This window comes from Opisthocomus hoazin, chromosome 15 (genome assembly GCF_030867145.1).
Source record: "Opisthocomus hoazin isolate bOpiHoa1 chromosome 15, bOpiHoa1.hap1, whole genome shotgun sequence".
NCBI classification, from domain to species: domain Eukaryota; kingdom Metazoa; phylum Chordata; class Aves; order Opisthocomiformes; family Opisthocomidae; genus Opisthocomus; species Opisthocomus hoazin.
The window spans coordinates 26,661,867-26,683,212 of record NC_134428.1 but is presented as its reverse complement, the minus strand read 5'-3'; the positions used below and the strand labels follow the sequence as shown (position 1 = coordinate 26,683,212).

General features: G+C 41.1%; 1 protein-coding gene across 10 annotated transcripts in view; it reads right to left on the bottom strand.

Annotated features, from left to right (window-relative positions):
- The window catches only part of UNKL (unk like zinc finger), a 65,369-nt gene extending 44,953 nt beyond the window's left edge, over positions 1 to 20,416 (bottom strand). For 4 of the 10 annotated variants that reach the window (XM_075436607.1, XM_075436610.1, XM_075436608.1 and 1 more), the window contains exons 1-6: positions 20,312 to 20,416; positions 18,288 to 18,497; positions 8,704 to 8,880; positions 5,788 to 5,921; positions 3,114 to 3,249; positions 2,249 to 2,366 (exon numbers count right to left, since the gene is read on the bottom strand). In XM_075436607.1, coding sequence (XP_075292722.1) covers positions 2,249 to 2,366; positions 3,114 to 3,249; positions 5,788 to 5,921; positions 8,704 to 8,880; positions 18,288 to 18,497; positions 20,312 to 20,382 — 846 coding nt within the window. In that variant the 5' untranslated portion in view covers positions 20,383 to 20,416. Of the gene's footprint in view, positions 1 to 2,248; positions 2,367 to 3,113; positions 3,250 to 5,787; positions 5,922 to 6,214; positions 6,455 to 7,912; positions 7,979 to 8,703; positions 8,881 to 18,287; positions 18,498 to 20,307 lie in introns of those variants that run through there. The other 6 variants (XM_075436618.1, XM_075436609.1, XM_075436615.1 and 3 more) reach the window with 6 other exon arrangements.
- Between the last annotated feature and the right edge of the window lie 930 nt (positions 20,417 to 21,346).

The following is a 21,346-nucleotide window of genomic DNA, read 5'->3' as shown; positions in this document are numbered from 1 at the left end:
TCCAAACAACAGTCACTGAGCCAAGAGCCAATGACAATATTCTGTATTTTAATTTGGTAAAGAACGAGCACAGGAAAACATTCAATAAGATAATGTCGGATAAAGTGAGTATTTACTCAACTTAAAATAAAGGACATAAAAACGTAAGGCTGAACTAATGTTACTGACATCAAGACTGAGGAATGAAGGTAACTGATTACCACCCCTAAATAGACTGAATTTCATTATCAACTGAATAAAATGAGTGCTTTGAACCCTGAAGTCAGAGGTAGAAAAGCTGTAAGGAACTTCCATTCTAACCACGCAACTGGATGAAAGTCAGAGCTGGAGCAAAGAAAGGAAAGGATCACAGGGTATGATGTTGAATGAAAACTCCTCTTTCACTGCAGGCATGTTGCCAGTTTCTGTGAAATTAAATACTAGACCTAAAATTAGGTGAAGTGATAACACTCTCCCCAACAAACTGCCTTGATTATCAGTAGGAATTATATTCAATACTACAACATAGGCAGCATAGCTAATGGAAACAAGCAAAGACTGAGGTGACTACAGCTGATGTGGAAGCAAATCACCATCAGTTCAGGAACAACAAGTGAATTAGGTAATGGTTACATGAGAATTTTTTTTAAAATTACAAATAAGACAGAAGCAGTTAGCAAGCACTTTTAATAAAGCCGTCACATCAGAAGTAGCACATGTAACTGAGGTATATTAAGTATATCTCATATGTCTGAGAAGAGAAAAAATAGCTGATTCAGGCCACTGCATATCCACTAATTATTCTGTCTGTCAACATTTAGATTCAAGGCAGAAAGAAACATTAAAAGTACATTTGGCACAGGCACATCATGGTAGACTCACCATCTAACTTTGATACATCAAAGGTCCTTCTCTAAAATGGAAAATGTGGCCATTCTAGTAAGGACTTCAATAAAGGATGTGGTAAGATGCATTCATTAAGATAATGATGAACATGACTCTTACCAATGTTACGTATCTGCTGTCAAATTGACTAACAGAGAGATGACAATGGAAGGTATGAAAGAGGAAGGCAGCAGAAAAAATTAGTAGCAGAACTCAAGCCTTGCAACTTATTTTAGCACTTTCATTCGTACTTTTGTCATAAATAAAGGTATAGTAGCAATGCTAAGCAGGAAGAGACCTGACACTACAGAACATGACTGGAATATGATGCAGAAGAAATCAGATGTTCTGAAATAAACCTGGACTGTAAAATCTCAGGTAATCAGGACAGTTAAATTCGGAAGCAGATATATCTCTGTATCTGGAGTAGACAGCTGACACCTGTTTAGTATAAAGATATAGCTGGTCAACTTATGATAGGGAATGTATGATATGAAGCTTGCAACAACCCTGGAGCAAGTATTGTAAGAATTCCTTTCCCAGTATGGTCTTGAGATGCCTTCAATAATGTTCCTGATTGGAAGAGAAATTAGCAATTGCTTGAACGGTCTTTGCTTATACCTTACTAAGTACTGAACTTTCTAATGCAAGAAATTACATCCTGCTGTGAATTCTTTGTGTCCATTCAAAGGTCACAAAATGAAAAAATATATCCAGTGTTGTACAGGGAGCTTCTAGCATAGCATGTCTTTTCAGTATCATGTTTGCTTCCATTAGCTGACACATTTAATATATTCATAGTTTCACACAAGAATTAAATCTCAGCAGATTGCATGGCATTGCTCTCTTCCGTAGCATTTCACTGTTATGCTCAACCACCCACAAAGTTACAATGACTTTGCCTACAGAGGAGTCTAAAATCACCTTGTTTTTCTGGAGTGTCCTACTTCAGCCGTTAGGAGAGTTTTCTGCTCTTTCCACCTTCCCCTGACCTATTCAGTTTCTCTTATTTTTTTGCAATAAAGCTTTTTTAACTACACTTAAAATAGAAGTGTCTCCCAAGTTACTGAGTAGCAATTACTACTGTGACTTCATTACCAATCCAAGAAGTTAGGTAAAAAAGAGAACACATTTATTTATGCCCAAATCCAGAGAATAGTAATTATTTTTTCATAAGCAGTACAATAAAAATGCCTATCAGTGAAAACCACAGCAGTACAAGTAACTACTTCTTAGCAAATTTTGTTTTGCTTAAGCAAGTACCTCAATAACTGGAAGTAATGAATGAAATATCACATTTTTTTCACAAATAGTATCTTTAATTGATAATCTTATCCATAATAAATTTGATATCACTAAAAGTAAGTAGAAACATAGTTCTTACCTCAGGATGAAACTGCTGCTCTGTACGAGAATGACAATATTGACAGCTATCCCCACTTTCACACCTTGAAGGTTCACCCCATTCATCCGCATGTTTTACACTGGGGCAAGGAGTGGACCTAGAAAAAAGTGATGTCCAGACCATGTTTGTATCTACTTCCTAGCAGAAGTCTCAAACAATTTCCCACTAAATATCAGAATCTTAGATTCTGGGACCTACAAAATCGCAAATTATGAGAGACTCTGACTCTTTGGAAATTCTTTGACAGAAAGATGAGCTAGTATGATTCTATCTATCTTCAGTCTAATGACATTTATTCACAGTCCTGAGACTGTCAAGCAAAGCCCATCAATTCTAAACCTTGTATCACTGCATGAAAAAACCACCAAAACCAACGAAGAAACCAGTGTATGAGAATCATGTAAAATAATCTAGTGATGAGTGATGTAATGATGAAAAGTAAGAGAGGAGATGCATTAAATTTTGGTCCTAAAAATATTGCTCAGAAATGGAAAATTATGGAACAAAACCAGAAAAGACAGAAATTATAACTGATCTTTTCATAACAAAGAAGGTTTGACCTAGTGATTTCAATTCTTGCTAATTATAGAAATCATTTACATTCTTAACAAGAAAGAAAGATATTTCTATTACGGCTTCATAGTTATTGTCTTCAGAACTGTCTGATCATTCTGAACAGATGCTTTTTTTTTCCCCAAAAAAATGTTAGCAAAGCTACTGGGGAAAGATGTGGTTTTATTCCATCAGGAATACACAATTGCATTATAGAAGAACCCAAATAAAACGGTCTATTAACAACTGTCTGACTGACCAAAAAGTCTATTCTTAATATGTATTTGTGTACCTGTATTTGAATTTTCTGGGATTTCGTCTTCTATCTCGACTATTGTGATAGTGTGGACATGCATAGCCCTGGCGGCAGAGTCTGGGTGGCTTGGTACATTGTTCTGTCTTGTAGCCAGATAATACAAAATTTGTGTCTGTAAACAGGTCAACAGTTAAGAGAAATAAACAACTAATTTTTGCATTCAGAGTGTCTTTAGTGAGCTTAGGTATCACACTGCTTTTTGTAAAAAAAATTATGATTCACAGACCCCTCCATACTTATAAACGTAGACTGACTCCTGCATTTTTTGAAATAAAAGTCTAACGCATTTATACATGGAAAGCAATCTTCATTGCTTTTATATTCAATAGAAATATTACAATAAAGTACACAAATAAAGCACTAGCAATCCATTGGTAGAGAAACTATCTGGAAATTCTCATTATATACATTTAACATTTTGAAAATGAACACCTGAAAATACATTATTCATTTCAGTAAGACAAACACTAAAAACTTATACAATTTTATATCTGGATTTCTCTTAAGTTTAGTATTGACAGTCCTTATTTCACCAAAACTGCTTTCATGTTAAGGTATGTTAAGGCTGTCCAGTAAAATCTTCCTGGACAAATTCTAGAGCCTCTTCTCTACCTTTGCCTCTGTCTCTACATCTTTGATTCCAGGAAGGAGGAATCACAGAATCACAGAATCAGAGAATCACAGAATGGTAGGGGTTGGAAGGGACCTCTGTGGGTCATCTAGTCCAACCCCCCTGCCAAAGCAGGGTCACCTACAGCAGGCTGCACAGGACCACGTCCAGGTGGGTCTTGAATATCTCCAGAGAAGGAGACTCCACAACCTCCCTGGGCAGCCTGGGCCAGGGCTCCGTCACCCTCAGAGGGAAGAAGTTCTTCCTCATGTTCAGACGGAACTTCCTACACTTCAGTTTGTGTCCATTGCCCCTTGTCCTGTTGCTGGGCACTACTGAAAAGAGCTTGGCCCCATCCTCCTGACACCCACCCTTCAGATATTTATAAACATTTATTAGTTCCCCTCGCAGCCCTCTCTTCTTCAGGCTCAACAAGCCCGGCTCCCTCAGCTTCTCCTCGTAGGAGAGATGCTCCAGCCCCCTCATCATCTTTGTAGCCCTCCGCCGGGACTCTCTCCAGTAGCTCCTCATCTTTCTTGAACAGGGGAGCCCAGAACTGGACAGAGTACTCCAGATGGGGCCTCACTAGGGCAGTGTAGAGGGGAAGGAGAACAAACAAGGTTCTGTCTAGAAACAGAAAAATTCAGAAAAACGATGGAGCAAGTAAATAAATTATAAGGTACAATTTAGCTAACGGCAAGCACAGGTTTGTGAGGAAGTAAATCACGTCAAACCAGTCTAACTTCTTCCTAAGGTGGGAAAATTGATGTAGGTAAAAGAGAAGCAGTCAATGCCATGTATCCTGACTTCATCAAACCTTTTAACCTGAGATGTTCTCAAAAACAAACTGCACAATACTACAAGACTTCTGTAAGATTTGTGGAACACTCTCTGAAGAAACATTCTCAGAGAGTCATTAATGATGCACTTTCAAATAGCAGAGACTGTTAACCAGAGTGTCACATGAAGTCTATTCTTTGTTCAGTCCTTTTCAATAGTTGCATTAAAGACTTAGGAAAATAAGGCTGAAATCACTAGTTGGATGATTTTCAATCCACAAAAACTATGTGCAATCTCACCATATTTACAGGGATTGCCAGAAGCCATACAACATTACATAACACAGACAAGTCACAATGCAAGGAATGCAATAAAAGTGTTCGTAGTTGGTCAATTTTGCTATCTTTTTACGTGAAAAATTCAGTATTTTTTGATCTAGAGCTGACAGTTAAGCTCTACGCATTATTAGTACTTAAATGGTTGGAACTCGCCCTATAGTAGATTTTAAATATAATACAGAGGGGAGAAGTATCACACAATTATCTCCCCTTGAATTCGTTAGAGACAGCATGTTCTCGTGACCTCTTCCTGTGTAACTGTCCCCACATGAATTTTGTGGAAGTAACTGTACCCGGCAGTCTTTTCTAAAGTAAAATTCAGGCAATAGCTCTAACAATATACGATTAATATTAACATCTTTGCCTATATAATATGCAAGTCGAAACCAAGAACATGAGAATAAACTTTGAAAGCCTTAAGGAAACTAGGGAAATCGCATTTACTTTAAGAGATCTAATACAACGTTTTCAAGACATTCTTGCATTTTAATATTCTCCTCCAACTTTCTGTTTAATATTCTACTTCATTCCTGTTAGTCAAGCTCAGCAAAGAATAACGGTCCATTAACTAGTCTATTAATGACTCAAAAAATGAAGACTCTAATTATTACTACTATGTAGCACAAGACAGAGCTCCTACTGACTTTTAAGAACATTTATTCAATTGACACAGGTTAGCAACACTTCTACCGAGTAAACTGAAAAAGACCTATTAAACATTTTCAAAACAAAACATTTTCCAAATGCAATCTGAATATTAAGGTGACAGTACAACTTGTTCACAAATATCCGTGTTACTTATATAAACCAATTCTTTACTCTGTTAAAAAAGGCTTTTGAACTTCTCCCAGATGAAGACCCAGGATTAACAAATTGGATCAAACACCAATAAAGAAACAGAAAGGAGACAGGGTAACGTTACCCTGCCATCTTGGATCTTCATTAAGGATCTTCTCAATCATTGACTGGCTTGCTAAAATTCCTGGCTGCAGATCTGGAATGCCTTCACCGCATCCTAGCTGCCCATTCTGTAAGGTTTCCTGTGCCTGAAGTTCTCTGGAATTGGGAAAAGAAAATAACACTGCTAAACTGTATAGCTACAGTAACCCTATCTGTCGCAGGTATAGTCCTGTCCAAGTCTATCAAAATTCTGTCATTTAATCCAGCTCTTAACAAGCCTAAATTGCAAAAAAAAATTACATTGACTGTATTTCAAACCACTATTTGAGCTCAAGCTGGAAAACAATCATAAGGAACAATCATGACATACAAAACAAAGAGAACACATGAAAGAATACTGGCAATATGTACACACACACAATGATTGTACCAGCAATTCCCATCTGTACCTCTGTATGCTGGTGTGCTGACATTTTGAATATGCTATCAATTTCTGATATTCCACTGCCACACAGGACATGGTAGAACTAAAAAAGATATAGAAAGGGCAATAAGGGTGATCAGAAATACAGAAGAACTCCTCTATGAGGGAGAATTAAATCCATAAGACTGTTTGCGTTGGAAAAGTTATGACTGAAGGCAGGTAGAATATATAGCTACTGAATACTACCTCATATAAAAGTAGCCAAAGTACTTCTGGCTCACTGTAAGATTTTGCAAGAAAAGTTTTTCAAGACATTTGAGAGACCTAGTAACAAGTAACAATCATTATGAGCAAATGGAATCTGTTCTGCAAGAATTTACAACCGCTTTGCAAGTTAGCAACCACTAGCTTGCTGAAAGATCAGAATGATTACTACCAAACTAAAAGGTATTGTATTAGTGGCATGAAACCTCTACCAAAAATCTGAGAAGTTTTTATTACATCATTTTAGGAAAATTGCTGTACAGAGATTCAACAATGGCAAATCAGTACAAAAGACTAAAAAAAAAAAAAAAATACTATAGCATAATTATATCAGGCATACATTGAAGCAATGGAGAAGCAAGGTGAGGAATCAAATACCAGAGGTGGATCTATAGTACTCTCTGAGAATCAAAAGCCTCTACCTTCAATTGGCACTGCTTTCTCTAGACAGAAATATTCAAGAAGCATACCTCCTATATCAAAATACTCCTACTCAGGATCTGTGAACAGGAGTTTGCAAGGTATGGTGATTTATAACGTAACTAGTTATATAATTTACATTATCATTTCAAGAACTTCCCAGACTTCAAGTGTCCTCCAAGAAAGAAAATCTCAAAGGGAAAGGAATACAAGACAGACCCAAAGCCAAGTCTAAAACCTTTCAAGCAGTCAAAAGATTTCTTTTACAGATTCAGAAAAGGTGTAAGCAATGAGAAGGAAAATACATAGTTGCTAGAGAGTGCTTTTTCTTTAAGGTGGATATGTAGAACAACAAGGCTATTATGGCCAATAAAGTTAGCATCTGCATCAGTAATTCCACTGTTCTTTCTCTGCTCTTTACTTAAAATAAAGAAACCCTAATATCTGTGTCCGTCACAGAGCAAAAAGACCAACCAAAGAAAAAATAAGACCGGATTGTTTGAGGCAGCCTGCTTGTAGGTTCAAGCTGTTAAGCATAGACTCCTACCACAAATACCCTCAGCTCCTCCTGATGCTGTATACATAGCCAATCACCAATAAACAATCATGTAACACACTCAGAGATATTTAGAGAATGGAGCTTGGTTTCAGTCTTGCTATACATTGGGTCCTCATTCTAATACAATACAGAAGATTACAAAAATACTAAGCATTCTGTATTCAGACTGACGTGGCATCATGCTGCGTATGCTAAAAGAGGAAAGTTAAAAAGAAGAAAAAGAAAATGGACAGATGTCTTGCAGAAGCAGCACCAGCTAGCTAACTGAAGAAAGCCTTCTAGAAAGAAAAGCTATATATAATGAAACAGTACGTGACCAGGCAATGCAGCAGTGAATTCTGTGGCAAAACACGAATTTAAATAATCATGAAATTATTGAAAACGCACTAACTTTACTAAAATTGTGAAGAGTTATCATCTCCCAACAGATGGTTGGGAATAAGGGATAAGAAAGGTAAGAATGTAAGATAGAAGCCATACCAGCTCAGATCAAAGGTTCATCTAGCCTGGAATCCTGTCTCCAACAGTGGCCAATAGCAGACGCCTAGGGAAGAGTATAAGAATAGGGCAAGCGTATAGTGATACTTCCCCAGAATGCTCTTCCAGTGTCCAGTAAGAGATACTTGTGACCCTCCAAAGCTCTCTAGGAAATGGTATCCTTTCCTATTGAGTATATACAGACCACCTTCTGTAACAAGAGCTCCCCTTCCACCCATTTATAATACCTCCCACCAACATGCTTATCTCCCAGCTTTGGCCACAGCTAAAACTCATACCTACCACTACCCTGATTCACAAAGCATCTTTTGACAATAACTCGATTATATATTAGAGAGGCAGAAAATAATACTGATTTATTACATATGAAAAAATATAACGTATCTTAAAAATCCACAATGTCAGTAGGCAAAATGTCAAACATACAAGCTGAGAAACTGAAAGATGGCTTAACAAAATCATAAATTTGTGAATGTAAAAACCAGATGCAAATTTACAAGGTATAAATGACAAAAGGCAGAATATCTGGTCTTCTATCAGTTATAAGAATTACATGTATGGCTCTTGAAACTGCAAGCTATGAAACCTTAGTATTTGTATTTCCCAGTGTGCTTCTGTCTGCTATTGTGATGCAAAATGAATTGTATTCTTATGTTTACAGTTACAGAAGCAAGTATATTTTTCATGCAAAACATACTGCATTTTCTGGTATGTGGTGATAACAGACGTGGCATTTCCTGCTAATTAGACTGAAGAATTTGAAGCAGGACTACCTTATATCACATACTGGTGGTCTAAGGTCATGTGGACCATGAGCAAAGGCACAGTGAATTCCATTCTTCACACAGTGACCGCGGGCATCTGTTTCATGAATGCACGTTCCAGTCTTGTAATATCTGAGATGATACTTCTTTTCTGTATCCCCTGTTGTTCGATGCAGGTAAGGGCAACTACATAATAAAAAGAGGAAAGTCAGAGCATTGCTTTGAGTTTTGATTTTAATAATTTAATTCTGAAATATGCTGTATCTCTTATTAAGTCATAACAAGTAACTTTGCAGGATTCTTCAAACAAAAATTGTGTCAAACGAACCACTATCACAGATCAGCTTCAAAATGGAAAACATTAATCTTTTTCTTGGTCTCTGCTAAACTTCTAAGAATTTATAGCAGGCTAGCTCACAAAGATATTATTAATAAATCTAGTAAGCATCCCTGTAAGCAACAACATTATCTGGGCTAAGGAATGACATTTTCCATACTGATACAAGTTCAAATAATTTCTACACTAAGAGGTATAAGAATTTTTTTTTTAATGTTGTCATAATCTAAAATCAAGCAGTACTTCAAGCATGGTGATTTTTTTCCTGTCTGCTCTTTATAAACATGGAACTTACTGAACAACCTCAGGGAAAATCCAAAATGACTCTTCTATTAAAAAGAAGAGCACAATTGTTACATCAGCAATACATCATTGTACATACACTAAGCATTTTTCAGACACAACTATGTGAGTTATGGTCCATACTTTAAAACAGCTGGCATCATGTATGGATTGTAATTCCAACTGGCAGTAGTAAACAAAATTTGAAACCCACAAAACCATATACATAGGTATGTCTGTTCTCTCCCAGTTTATGTCAGTGTAATTAATTTTGGTCTCTGCTGGTTTTGAAAATACACTAATCTCCAAAAACTACTTTCCCCCACCTCAACATAAAAAGAAACTGCACCAGAAAGCTTAAGAGAGGGATACAGAACAACAAATGAGAAGTCCTACAGAAATATTTTACTTTGAATGGAGGAAGAATAGCGGAGCACTAAGTAGACTCTAACACTCCTAAGAATTTATGCTGGTTTAAGCTTTCTTTACTATACTCTAAAAGGATTACTTAGATTAAACAGATGCAATTGTTTGCAAACACTTACAAGTCTGGTATTTATATATTTACATCAAAATCATACATTTTTCCTGCTGTGCTAAACACCTGCAGCTTGTGCTGATTTCCAGGAATTTATACTGTTTACGATTTCTGAGAATCAAGTTGCTTCCTGGTAGGAGTTTAAAACCAGCATTCTGTTAAACAAGATAAATGGGCTGCAGCTAGTGCTTTACACCTATCTCTTTAAATGCCAACAGAATTAATTAGTGGGAAGACTAGGTTATACCAAATTCAGTGCTACATCTCGTGTTGTCAGTGCAAGATGGAGCACAGTCTACGCTCAGGATCTGAAAGCAGTTCTTTCACACTTCTTGGCTCTACATGGAAGGACGGACACGATGCAAGCTTTGCTGGACCCATTGTAGTGCCTCAGCTGAACTCTATGAGAAATTCTTTGTGATCTGTGAATAGCACTGATGCAGCCCTGCTGTTCTGCTAGAATTGCTACTGATATGGAAAAATGAGAAAACCCACGAGAGTCAATCAGATACTTTCGCCAGCACTAGTCCTGTACAGAACTCTAAACAAGAGGAAATGCAGTCTGAGGCTGTATTTTCGTTATTGCTAACTGTCCCATCACTAGCAGAACCTTTGCAGGGCAAAGGTGAGAATACTCTGTCATATTCTTACGCATAGTGTTCAGCCTCTGTTTTTATGTAATTAAGTTTGCTCATTCCAATTTGAAACAAGAATTAAATGTCTTCTCTTCCATGCAAGAAGTGTACAAATGTTTACATCTCATTGCTTGTCTCCAAGTCCATGGTCCCTTACCAGAGGGCAAACACTTTTGCTTAACTACCTGCTATTTTTCCCTAGTGAAGTCACCTTGACACTGGAGGTCCCCTCCAAAATGTTAAAGGCTTCAATTATTTTTAAATTACTGCTTTAAAAAAAAAAAAAAAAAAAAAAGATAATTCAATGGAGTATAGATGTAGCTTGTCAGACAAGCTCAACACAACTTGTATGCAATGTGAGAGAGGGAGACATACCCAGGTCACAATTTTTCCCAGAAGACGACAACATGGATTCCAAAAACAAGCTGGGAAAGACATATAACTTTGTCACAAGACTCTTACTTCTGCTAAATTAAACCTAGGTTTGTTTGCCCTAAGACTCAATAGTTGTGCCATCAATAGCTAATGAAATCTGAATTTTACTTAAAACCCAGCTTTCCTACTGCACATTTTGCTAGCTGCCTGAAGCGTCCAATAACAGGTGAAGTTATCCTGCAGAAACTAACAGAATGTTTTAATGAGGGTAACCAGTGCAACTGGGAGAGTTTGTTCCCTGAATTTTGTCTAAGACTTAGAAAGAACTAGTTCTAAATGTCACTCAGGGGGACTACACAGCATGCAAACCTCAAAGAACAAAAACGATGGCATTAATTTTGCATGTGTGTTACATAAAAATGTGTGATTCATACAATACCACAATAATACATATGCTATTAACCACAGACACCTTGATCAGCTGTAGTTCATCACAGGATCACTAGTCAGAGAGGCAAAAACCTCTAATAAAGGCAGGTTTTAGATGGTAGATAGTAATTATTCACACATAGTATCAAACTAAGCCAATGCACTGAAATATGCACAGAACAGATGTTCTACTCAACCTTTGATGAACTTCGGGGGTATTAGATCTTACCTTCAATTTATTAATGAAATATTTTAATGGAGCATAAACCACTGTAATACATAGCTTTAAACAAGACTAGTATTATGATTTTAAATGGCTGATTTTAATTATCATCTGATTATATGGCTGCAAACTGATACACTTGTTCATATGTACCATAGTTTGGTACTAAGGTTGTTTAGACATCCTTAGAACAAAGTTTTTATTAAAAAAAAAAAAAAAAAAATTGTTCCCAGGCAGAGTAACAAATATATTTCATGGCCCATATTACTACAGCCATCTCCCTGCTTAAAATAACTGTATTGAATCCTAACTTATTAATCGTGAATCGGTAAAGGAGATTACTCTGCATTTTTAAGTTTTGTTGGAGTCTACACACAACATTTAACTATTGAAATCAGCTTTGTTTTCTGCATCTGGATCTCACAAAGTAAAACTGTCATTACATTATGCGAAGCAAGCAGATGTGTATACCATGCGACAGAACATACATTCACAAAAACTTCAAAGGTTAACTGATAACTGAAATGTGTATTTCCTTTTCACACTCTTCTTAATTCACATCATAAACATTCCAAAGATACCTTTTAACAATAAAACAATTTCAGTTTAAAAGGTAATGTTAGATGTTCTTAAGTGTATGAAAACAATTACATAGTTCTACTTCTGTTCAATCTTGAGGCACTGACATATTTTTTCATATGATTACTCAAAGTGCTTTTCTGTAGCAGGCTTCTGTAATTCATTCACTCTTAGAGCAGTCTTACATTACAGATAGTAACATATCCGAAATAATTTTCTCTTTTAGAACCTGACGTCAGTTGACGACAATGCTTGAAAAACACATCAGACAAAAACCAAGAAAGTATCACTTCTATTCTCACTTGTGATATTGGGAGGAACGCTATTCACTGTTCAAAATATATGCCTCTAACTCTGCAAGTAATCTAGTCTTTCTCACAGGCCCTTCCTCAGAACAGATTGTTTTAATCTGCCACCCTTAGAAAAGCCCTTTTCTAAACAGTTTTAAAATTCTGGGCTTCTTTTTGTTCCAAGTTGAGCTTTGGAAAAAAGTATCACAGTCAAGCCTGGGTGAAATCAACAATTTCTACTTTAACTCTCCTGAAAGTATGTTGCTGAAAACAATTATGGGTGTCATCACTCTACCCTTCTTGCTGGTTCTCCATCAACTCACAAACTGCATTAACTTAATCGTGTATTCAGATGAGCAGAACAAAGAAATAGAGACATAGATAAAAACCAAGAAAGTACCAACACAGTGTCACAGATAGCTTAAAATGAAGGTGGCCTGGCACTACTGTTTATAACCTATTTCCATAAGAATTTGAAGTTGCTCCAAATAAATGTCCAAATTTAGGCAGAAGACAAAATAGGGTAAAAAAAATACTCTTTTGCTGAGTTCTGAAACAGGAATGCTGCCACACTGTAAGCATGTCCTCAGAAATGTTGGTCTTTTCCTCCATTTTTTTCTCTGGCCACTACAGACATGCTCTGGCATCACCTATCTTTAAGAAAGTTACCTTTGACTTACCTTGCCTTTCCCAACTATTTGCCATGTATGCCTTTTCTCTTCCACCTTAACTTCAATCAGCTATCAACTTACAACCGCTGACTGACATTTCTAGCCACCAGTTCTCAGGATCAGATCTAAAATAAGGCCTCCACAGTTCAGCTGAAACTCCTCTCACAAATGTCTCCAATAATCTCACCTTATAACTGAGACAAAGAAAACATACTCCATTTTCTCTACTCACATCTATCTTCATTTTCTTAGTTTACTGTCCGCTTTAATCCATTTTTCTCCCCTTGAAACATTGCTCTCCTTTGTTTATAGGAATTCATTTACGTTCACATTTTCCTCTCAAACCCTCCTGCAGCATGTCTTCCAACTTCAGCATTCTCTTAATGCGTCTGGTGAGGGCTCTCACAGGATGCTAACCTTGGTCCCTGCACTTATCCTTCTACATCTGGGCAATTTCACTGCAAAACACAAACTTGAAAACCACCACCTCTTTGCTGGTAACTCCTAAACCGATCCACGTAATTAAAACTCTGAGCACACCATGCCAAAACAGAGGTATGGATATCACTACTGGTCTTATTTCTGGCAAGTCCTCTGCACTTTCATTATGCCAGACAATATAGTAAGTCTGTTTGTCATTTAGGCTCCTAACCAGGGAGTGATCTTCAGCAACGGTTGGGGACAACCTTTCCAATCCAACTGCAGCAAGAAGGTTTCCATCTCACATCTCAGTTCTTGAAACATCTTCTCTTATTTGCTTCTAACAATTCAGTCTTGCCCAGCTAATACCCCTTTAAAACATTGCTTCCTTTTTCCTGCTTTACAATCAGTATCAAAGAATTCTTGGCCACGAGCTGGCGGGGCTCATTGAGAGGGCTTTAAACTAGGTTCGAAGGGGGAAGGGAATATTGCCCAGCTCACTAGGGATGAGCCTAGGCTTGGCGTGCCAAGGCCAAGGGTGAGATTGACAGCCCAGCTCAAGTGTGTTTACACCAATGCATGTAGCATGGGCAATAAACAGGAGGAGCTGGAAGCCATTGTACAGCAGGACGGCTACGACTTGGTCGCCATCACAGAAACGTGGTGGGACAACTCGCATGACTGGCATGCTGTCATAGATGGCTACAGACTCTTTAGGAAAGACAGACCAACAAGGAGAGGTGGGGGAGTTCTCTATATGTGAGGGAGCAACTAGACTGCATTGAGCTTGGCCTGGGGGCAAATGAGGACCGAGTTGAGAGCTTGTGGGTTAGAATTAAGGGACAGGCTCATAAGGGTGACATTACGGTGGGTGTGTACTACAGGCCACCTGACCAGGAGGAGGAGGTTGATGAGGCCTTCTACAGGCAGCTGCAAGCAGCCTCACAGTCACAGGCCCTGGTTCTCATGGGGGACTTCAACCACCCTGACATCAGCTGGGAAGACCATACAGCTAGGCAGGCGCAATCCAGGAGGTTCCTACAGAGCATCGATGATAACTTTCTGATGCAAGTGGTGGAGGAACCAACAAGGAAAGGCGCGCTGCTGGACCTTGTGTTAACAAACAAGGAGGGACTGGTGGAGGATGTGAAGGTCGGAGGTAGACTCGGCTGCAGTGACCATGAAATGGTCGAGTTCAGGATCCTGCGTGGAGGAAGCAGGGCGATAAGCAGGATCAAAACCTTGGACCTCAGGAGGGCTGACTTTGCCCTCTTCAAGGAGCTACTGGGACGAATCCCGTAGGCCAGGGCTCTCGAAGGCAGGGGGGTCCATGAGTGCTGGTCGCTCTTTAAACGACACTTCCTCCATGCTCAGGAGCAATGCATCCCCCTGAGAAAGAAATCTAGCAAAGGAGGCAGGAGACCTGCATGGTTAAACAAGGAGCTTCTAGCGGAGATCAGGCAGAAGAGAAAGGTCCATGGAATGTGGAAAGAGGGGCAGGCCACTTGGGAAGAGTACAGGAACGTGGTCAGAGCATGCAGGGATGCGACGAGGAAGGCCAAGGCCCACCTGGAATTGAAGCTGGCAAGGGATGTCAAAAACAACAAGAAGGGCTTCTTCAACTACATCAGCAGCAAAAGGAAGGCTAGGGACAATGTGGGGCTGCTGCTGAATGAGGCGGGTGTCCTGGTGACGGAGGATGCGGAGAAGGCAGAACTACTGAATGCCTTCTTTGCTTCAGTCTTCAGTGCTAAGACTGGCCTTCAGGAATCCCAGGCCCCGGAGGTAAGAGAAGAAGCCTACAAAGAGCACGACTTTGCCTTGGTCAAGGAGGACTGTGTGAGGGATCGCTTAAGCGATCTGGACATCCACAAATCCATGGGCCCTGATGGAATGCACCCACGAGTGCTGAGAGAGCTGGCGGATATCATTGCTGAGCCACTCTTCATCATCTTTGAGAGGTCCTGGAGGACAGGAGAGGTGCCCGAGGACTGGAGAAAGGCCAACGTCACTCCAATCTTCAAAAAGGGCAAGAAGGAGGACCCAGGGAACTACAGGCCGGTCAGCCTCACCTCCATCCCGGGAAAGGTGATGGAGCAGCTTATCCTGGAGGCCAACATCAAGCAAGTGGAAGAAAAGAAGGTTATCAGGAGTAGTCAGCATGGATTCACCAAGGGGAAATCATGCCTGACCAATCTAATAGCTTTCTACGATGACATGACTGGCTGGGTAGACGAAGGGAGAGCCGTGGATGTTGTCTACCTCGACTTCAGCAAGGCTTTCGACACAGTCTCCCACGATATCCTCCTAGGGAAGCTCAGGAAGTGTGGGCTGGATGAGTGGTCGGTGAAGTGGATTGAGAACTGGCTGAATGGCAGAACTCAGAGGGTTGTCATCAGCGGCGCTGAGTCTAGTTGGAGGCTGGTAACTAGTGGAGTCCCTCAGGGGTCAGTACTGGGCCCAGTCTTGTTTAACTTCTTCATCAACGACCTGGATGAAGAGTTAGAATGTACCCTCAGCAAGTTTGCTGATGACACCAAACTGGGAGGTGTGGTAGACACACCGGAAGGCTGTGCTGCCATTCAGCGTGACCTGCATAGGCTGGAAAGTTGGGCAGAGAGGAACCTGATGAGGTTCAACAAAGGCAAATGCAGGGTCCTGCACCTGGGGAGGAACAACCCCATGCACCAGTACAGGCTTGGGGTGGACCTGCTGGAGAGCAGCTCTGTGGAGAGGGACCTGGGTGTCCTGGTGGACAACAGGTTAACCATGAGCCAGCAGTGTGCCCTGGCTGCCAAGAAGGCCAGTGGGATCCTGGGGTGCATCAAGAAGAGTGTGGCCAGCAGGACGAGGGAGGTTCTCCTTCCCCTCTACACTGCCCTAGTGAGGCCTCATCTGGAGTACTCTGTCCAGTTCTGGGCTCCCCAGTTCAAGAAAGATGGAAGAGCTACTGGAGAGAGTCCAGCGGAAGGCTACAAGGCTGGTGAGGGGACTGGAACATTTCCCCTACGAGGAGAGGCTGAGGGAGCTGGGCTTGTTCAGCCTGAAGAAGAGAAGGCTGCAAGGGGACCTTATAAATGCTTATAAATATCTGAAGGGTGGGTGTCAGGAGGATGGGGCCAAGCTCTTTTCAGTGGTGCCCAGTGACAGGACAAGGGGCAATGGGCACAAACTGAGGCACAGGAAGTTCCGTCTGAACATGAGGAAGAACTTCTTCCCTCTGAGGGTGACGGAGCCCTGGCCCAGGCTGCCCAGGGAGGTTGTGGAGTCTCCTTCTCTGGAGATATTCAAGACCCACCTGGACGCGGTCCTGTGCAGCCTGCTGTAGGTGACCCTGCTTCGGCAGGAGGGCTGGACTAGATGACCCACAGAGGTCCCTTCCAATCTCTACCATTATGTGATTCTGTGATCTTTCACTCAATAGTGAAGGGTCGATTTTTGACCACAATCAAAACCTCCATGACATGAGCATCCAATACCCTCATTTGTTGATTTTCAAAGAAGAATTACCCATGCTGACTCAGGATTGGCAGGAGTGCTTTACAAACACCTGAGAACGTAATTAAATGTTCTCTTTTAAATCATACCTCAGATATTTTGTGCTGCTTATATTGCTTAAGCATGGTACTCAGTATTATCGTGCTGCCTAGGGCATTTTTGCTGTTTATCATAGAATCACAGAATGGTTTGGGTTGGAAGGGACCTTAAAGACCATCTAGTTGCAACCTCCCTGCCATGGGCAAAGACACCTTCCACTAGATCAGGTTGCTCAAAGCCTCATCCAACCTGGTCTTGAACACTTCCAAGTTTACCTTCTCTTATCTCTGCTGTTTAATTTGTAAAGGCTTTGGGAAAAATACACTTTTTTCTTCTGTGACTACAGCCTTTAACACAAAAGATATCTGATCTGTGACAAGTGTTGTTGTACATTACAGTAACCAAAATAATTAATATTCACTTTTTAAAACAGGTGTCCAGCATAACTACACATTTCCTGGCTGTTTTCCTGCAAATATTTTTGTCAGAAGTCCTTCCTTGCTTCTTTCACAGCAGATGAAGGTAGTTCCTCTGACATATGACCGCAATATACCCAGCTCCTCTATACATGCCTGCCTGCCGTACTGTACCATTTGCTCATTCTCATCTCTACAAAGCTTCTACTCCTCCCCAAGTTCACTGAAGCCCCTCTGTAGTCTTTATCTAGAAGTGACGCATGTCCATGAAAATGCAAACACTACCAGGCTAGCCAGACAACTAACAGGGAACTCCTTCCTTTGCTTTTTCTCACTGGAAGCATTACGAATCAGTCATTCTCCTCTACTACCCATCAATCTTCACAAAACTTAGGTAAGTTTAAAATCTTGAAGCCGTGTCTATACACTACGGTTTGCACCTACTGGTCAATTTTAAAGTTGTCAGGAGAAAAAGGATGCACAACTGAAAGAAAAAAGAAAAAGGTGCAGCAACAACACTAGCACAACTGTGCAGGAAAAATGCTAGCAGAAAATCAGTTTCTTATGCCTTAAAGATCATCACAATGTAAAATCATAGTTCTAACTCTATGATAGCCTAAAGAATACATGCTTATATAGAGCTATACGTGCCAAAAATTGACAAATGACTTACAGAAATCTGTTTTCAAATAAACTGCAGCAGGATTCTATCGATCATTTTTGCTAAGGAGAAATCAGCATCTGTTTTCAAATAAACTGCAGCAGGATTCTATCGATCATTTTTGCTAAGGAGAAATCAGCATCTTTCCTTAATGTCATTGATAATACTATAAACACCTAGGACTGAAAGAAATCACTTACTCATCTCCATCTGGGCAGATTCCTGTAGTCTCATCATATTTTGTACAATAAACATCTGGACTGTAGTTAAAAGTCCCATCACGCCTTCGTATAGGTCTACGACGACGCTGATTTAGGAAATGCCAATGAAAACAGGTAAATGGTCTGTGCTGGGTACACTTGTGCTGCAAAAATAGGGGGCACTGCTCTGTCCTAAATTCCTTTAGATACCTAAAAAAATTAAACTGTGTTACAAGTTTATCTTATTGGAGGCACATTTTTACAGTACTAACAGGGCACTTGACAATTCAGTGCACATAGCTTGTAAAAAATTGTACAAATGTACCCACATACAGTTTTACTTCCTATGCACAATTTACTGTTTAGCTGTTCAATACAAATGACTTCATTTTTTATGACAGATGCATTACTAGTAAAATACGGTGGAATACCTGGCAAATTATACTATGTTTTGTAACTAAACTAAAATCAAATAAATACATTAATTTAAAAAGCACAGTTTTTAGAATACTGTCCTAAGTAACCACCAAACAGAGATTATAAAGTCAACAAGATACTTGAAGGAGCATTCATACAGCTTGCTACCATACAAAATAGTCCTACAAAGACTATTTTAGCTAAATACCACATCTAATTTAAACATTCGCCCTTAATCACAATATACCCAGAATGTGGACATGCTATACAGAAAGATAAAGGGTTATGAGGGTTATCAGGGGCTACGAGAGGACTTCAGCAAATTTATTTTAGCAGCTGTTACATTTGTGCTGAAACAGTCTAGGGTCTTTGAAGGTTACTTAGGTGTTAGTAAGACAGTCCTTCATTAGCATGCAGGTCATAGAAGTTAGTTAGGAAGTCTGATACTTCTTTCCACAGGATATCAAGATCATGCCAGACCGGGCACTACTGTGGCATCTGTCAAAGGACATAAGACAGCACTTCCTCCTGTCTATGTATTAGCCAATTACCAAGTTCATTATGTCGCTAATTAACGTTCCCAGAGGTCTCTAAAAGGGTCCAGGATGTGTAACAGGCTACAAGGAAACTAAAGATACAGGAAAAAGAAAAAATCAGAAAGAGGAATAATGGGCATCTTGGCATATTTTCATTCTCAGTTGCCTAAATTGGTACATGGGGGATGTAATGACAGAGTTATGAAGCATGTCTTTTAAGTTTAGAGAAGAATCTCTAACTACACAGAATTGGGGGGGGGGGGGTGTGGAAAAAATTATAAAATTTTTGGATGTTAAGAGCTGTAGGTTGGTCTGTAGCAGTATCTAGGTAAGCAGTTACAGTCTTGCTGTCTGAGAGTGCTGGAAATGTGACATTATAGAAATGACGATACCGGAAATGGGAGTGCAGGAATGCCACAATTAAGTGATAAATTATTCTGCATTTGTGGGGAAGCACATGGTCCTACATGAGAAGAGCCATAAGCAGTGCTAGAGGGCTGCAGGGACTTTATAGACCATATGATTAGAAAACAGATAGGCTGGCAGAGAGGACGGCAAGCACATGGGAGCTGTCTTTCAGTCCGGGAAGGTCTGCAAAATTTATCACGGAAACATCCCAGGACTCAAGCTGATGCTGGCCACGCAACGCTTAGGAGAAGTCGAAGGACTGCTGCCATAGCATGGAGAGGGCGGCCTCGGAGTGCGAGAGGGTGCTGCAGGGCTCGCAATGCCGGAGGATGTCGGCGGGTCACAGTGCGCACCACAGAGGCACGACCGTGGGAGCGGACGCCAGGCGCGGAGAACCGCCTAAGGTGCTCTGCAGTCAGCCGTGCCCGGGCCGCCTATATCTGGCCGGCACAGTACGCGGCTTCCTCCCCGCGGTGCCCACAGCGGGGAGTACAGCGGAGGCCGGCCAGGGCCAGGCAGCCTCCTCAGAGACCTGCCGCTAGTGCAGGAGGCCGCGAGGAGCAGGCCTGGCACACGACCGACCCCTCCGCTTCGGGTCCTGAAGCCCTCCCCGCGCGGCGCTGGGGCCCGGGGAGCAGGGCGTCTCCAGAACGCGGTACCTACGTATAATGCGTCGGCTGCTCGGTCTGCAGGGACCCGCCACCCCGCAACACTGCTTTCGAAACCGACGGCATCTTCCCCGGTGGTCAGCAGCGCGCAGGCGCATCCCGATCCTATCGGCCCCAGCACCGCCCTCTGCAACGCGACCCCGCTAGCCCCGCCCCACGAGCGCGCGCCCCGGCAGTCGCTGCGGCGGTGACGCCTGCGCAGTGCGCGCGCGCGCGCCGAGGAGGCAGCGCGGGACCAGGAAGGGCCCTAGGCCGTGCTCGTGGCGGGCGTCCCCCGCCAGAAGGGCCCGAGCGCCCAGGCTGCCCCCCCCGCCTTGGCGTTCCGGGAAGAACGGATCGCCTCGTACCCCCTGCTCTGAACAGCACGACAGCTTACCAGTTTTCCCACACCTTAAAGCAAGAGACGATGAGAACAGTCTTTATTAAACGCCTATCACATCACCCGAAAATAAGGCACACAGGAAGGGACAGCTCTTTATTTCCTCAAACAAAAGCAGTACATTGCTACGTTCATTGTTTTAACAAAACAGGGAGAAAGCAAGCTAATCAGAGAAGCTAGTCAGAATTACACCTTAAGTCAGTATAAATAAAACCCAGGATCACACACTCATTCACCAGGGTGCTCCTGTGCGTGTATCTCAGTTGCAACATTCTACTGCAGTAAAAGTTGAATCCAAAGACAAACTAAACCTTGTGACAGTACCAAACCAACTGTATTTATTTACTAGGTGTCACCTGGTTAAACTACAGGGACTCTACAGCTAAATCAAAAGCCACGGTGGTGCATGTTGTTCAGAGACTGATCAGCAGTACTACAGAATGACAGAATCAGAATGGTTTGAGCTGGAAGGGACCTTAAAGATCACCCAGTTGCAACCCCCCTGCCATGGGCAGGGACACCTTCCACTGGACCAGGCTGCTCAAAGCCCTGTCCAACCTTGGTAAGTTTTGTCTGTAGCTCCAGCCTGTCTTACTAGCTGCTGCCATGTTTGTTTTTTTGGGGTTATTTGGGTTTTTTTTGTTTTGTTTT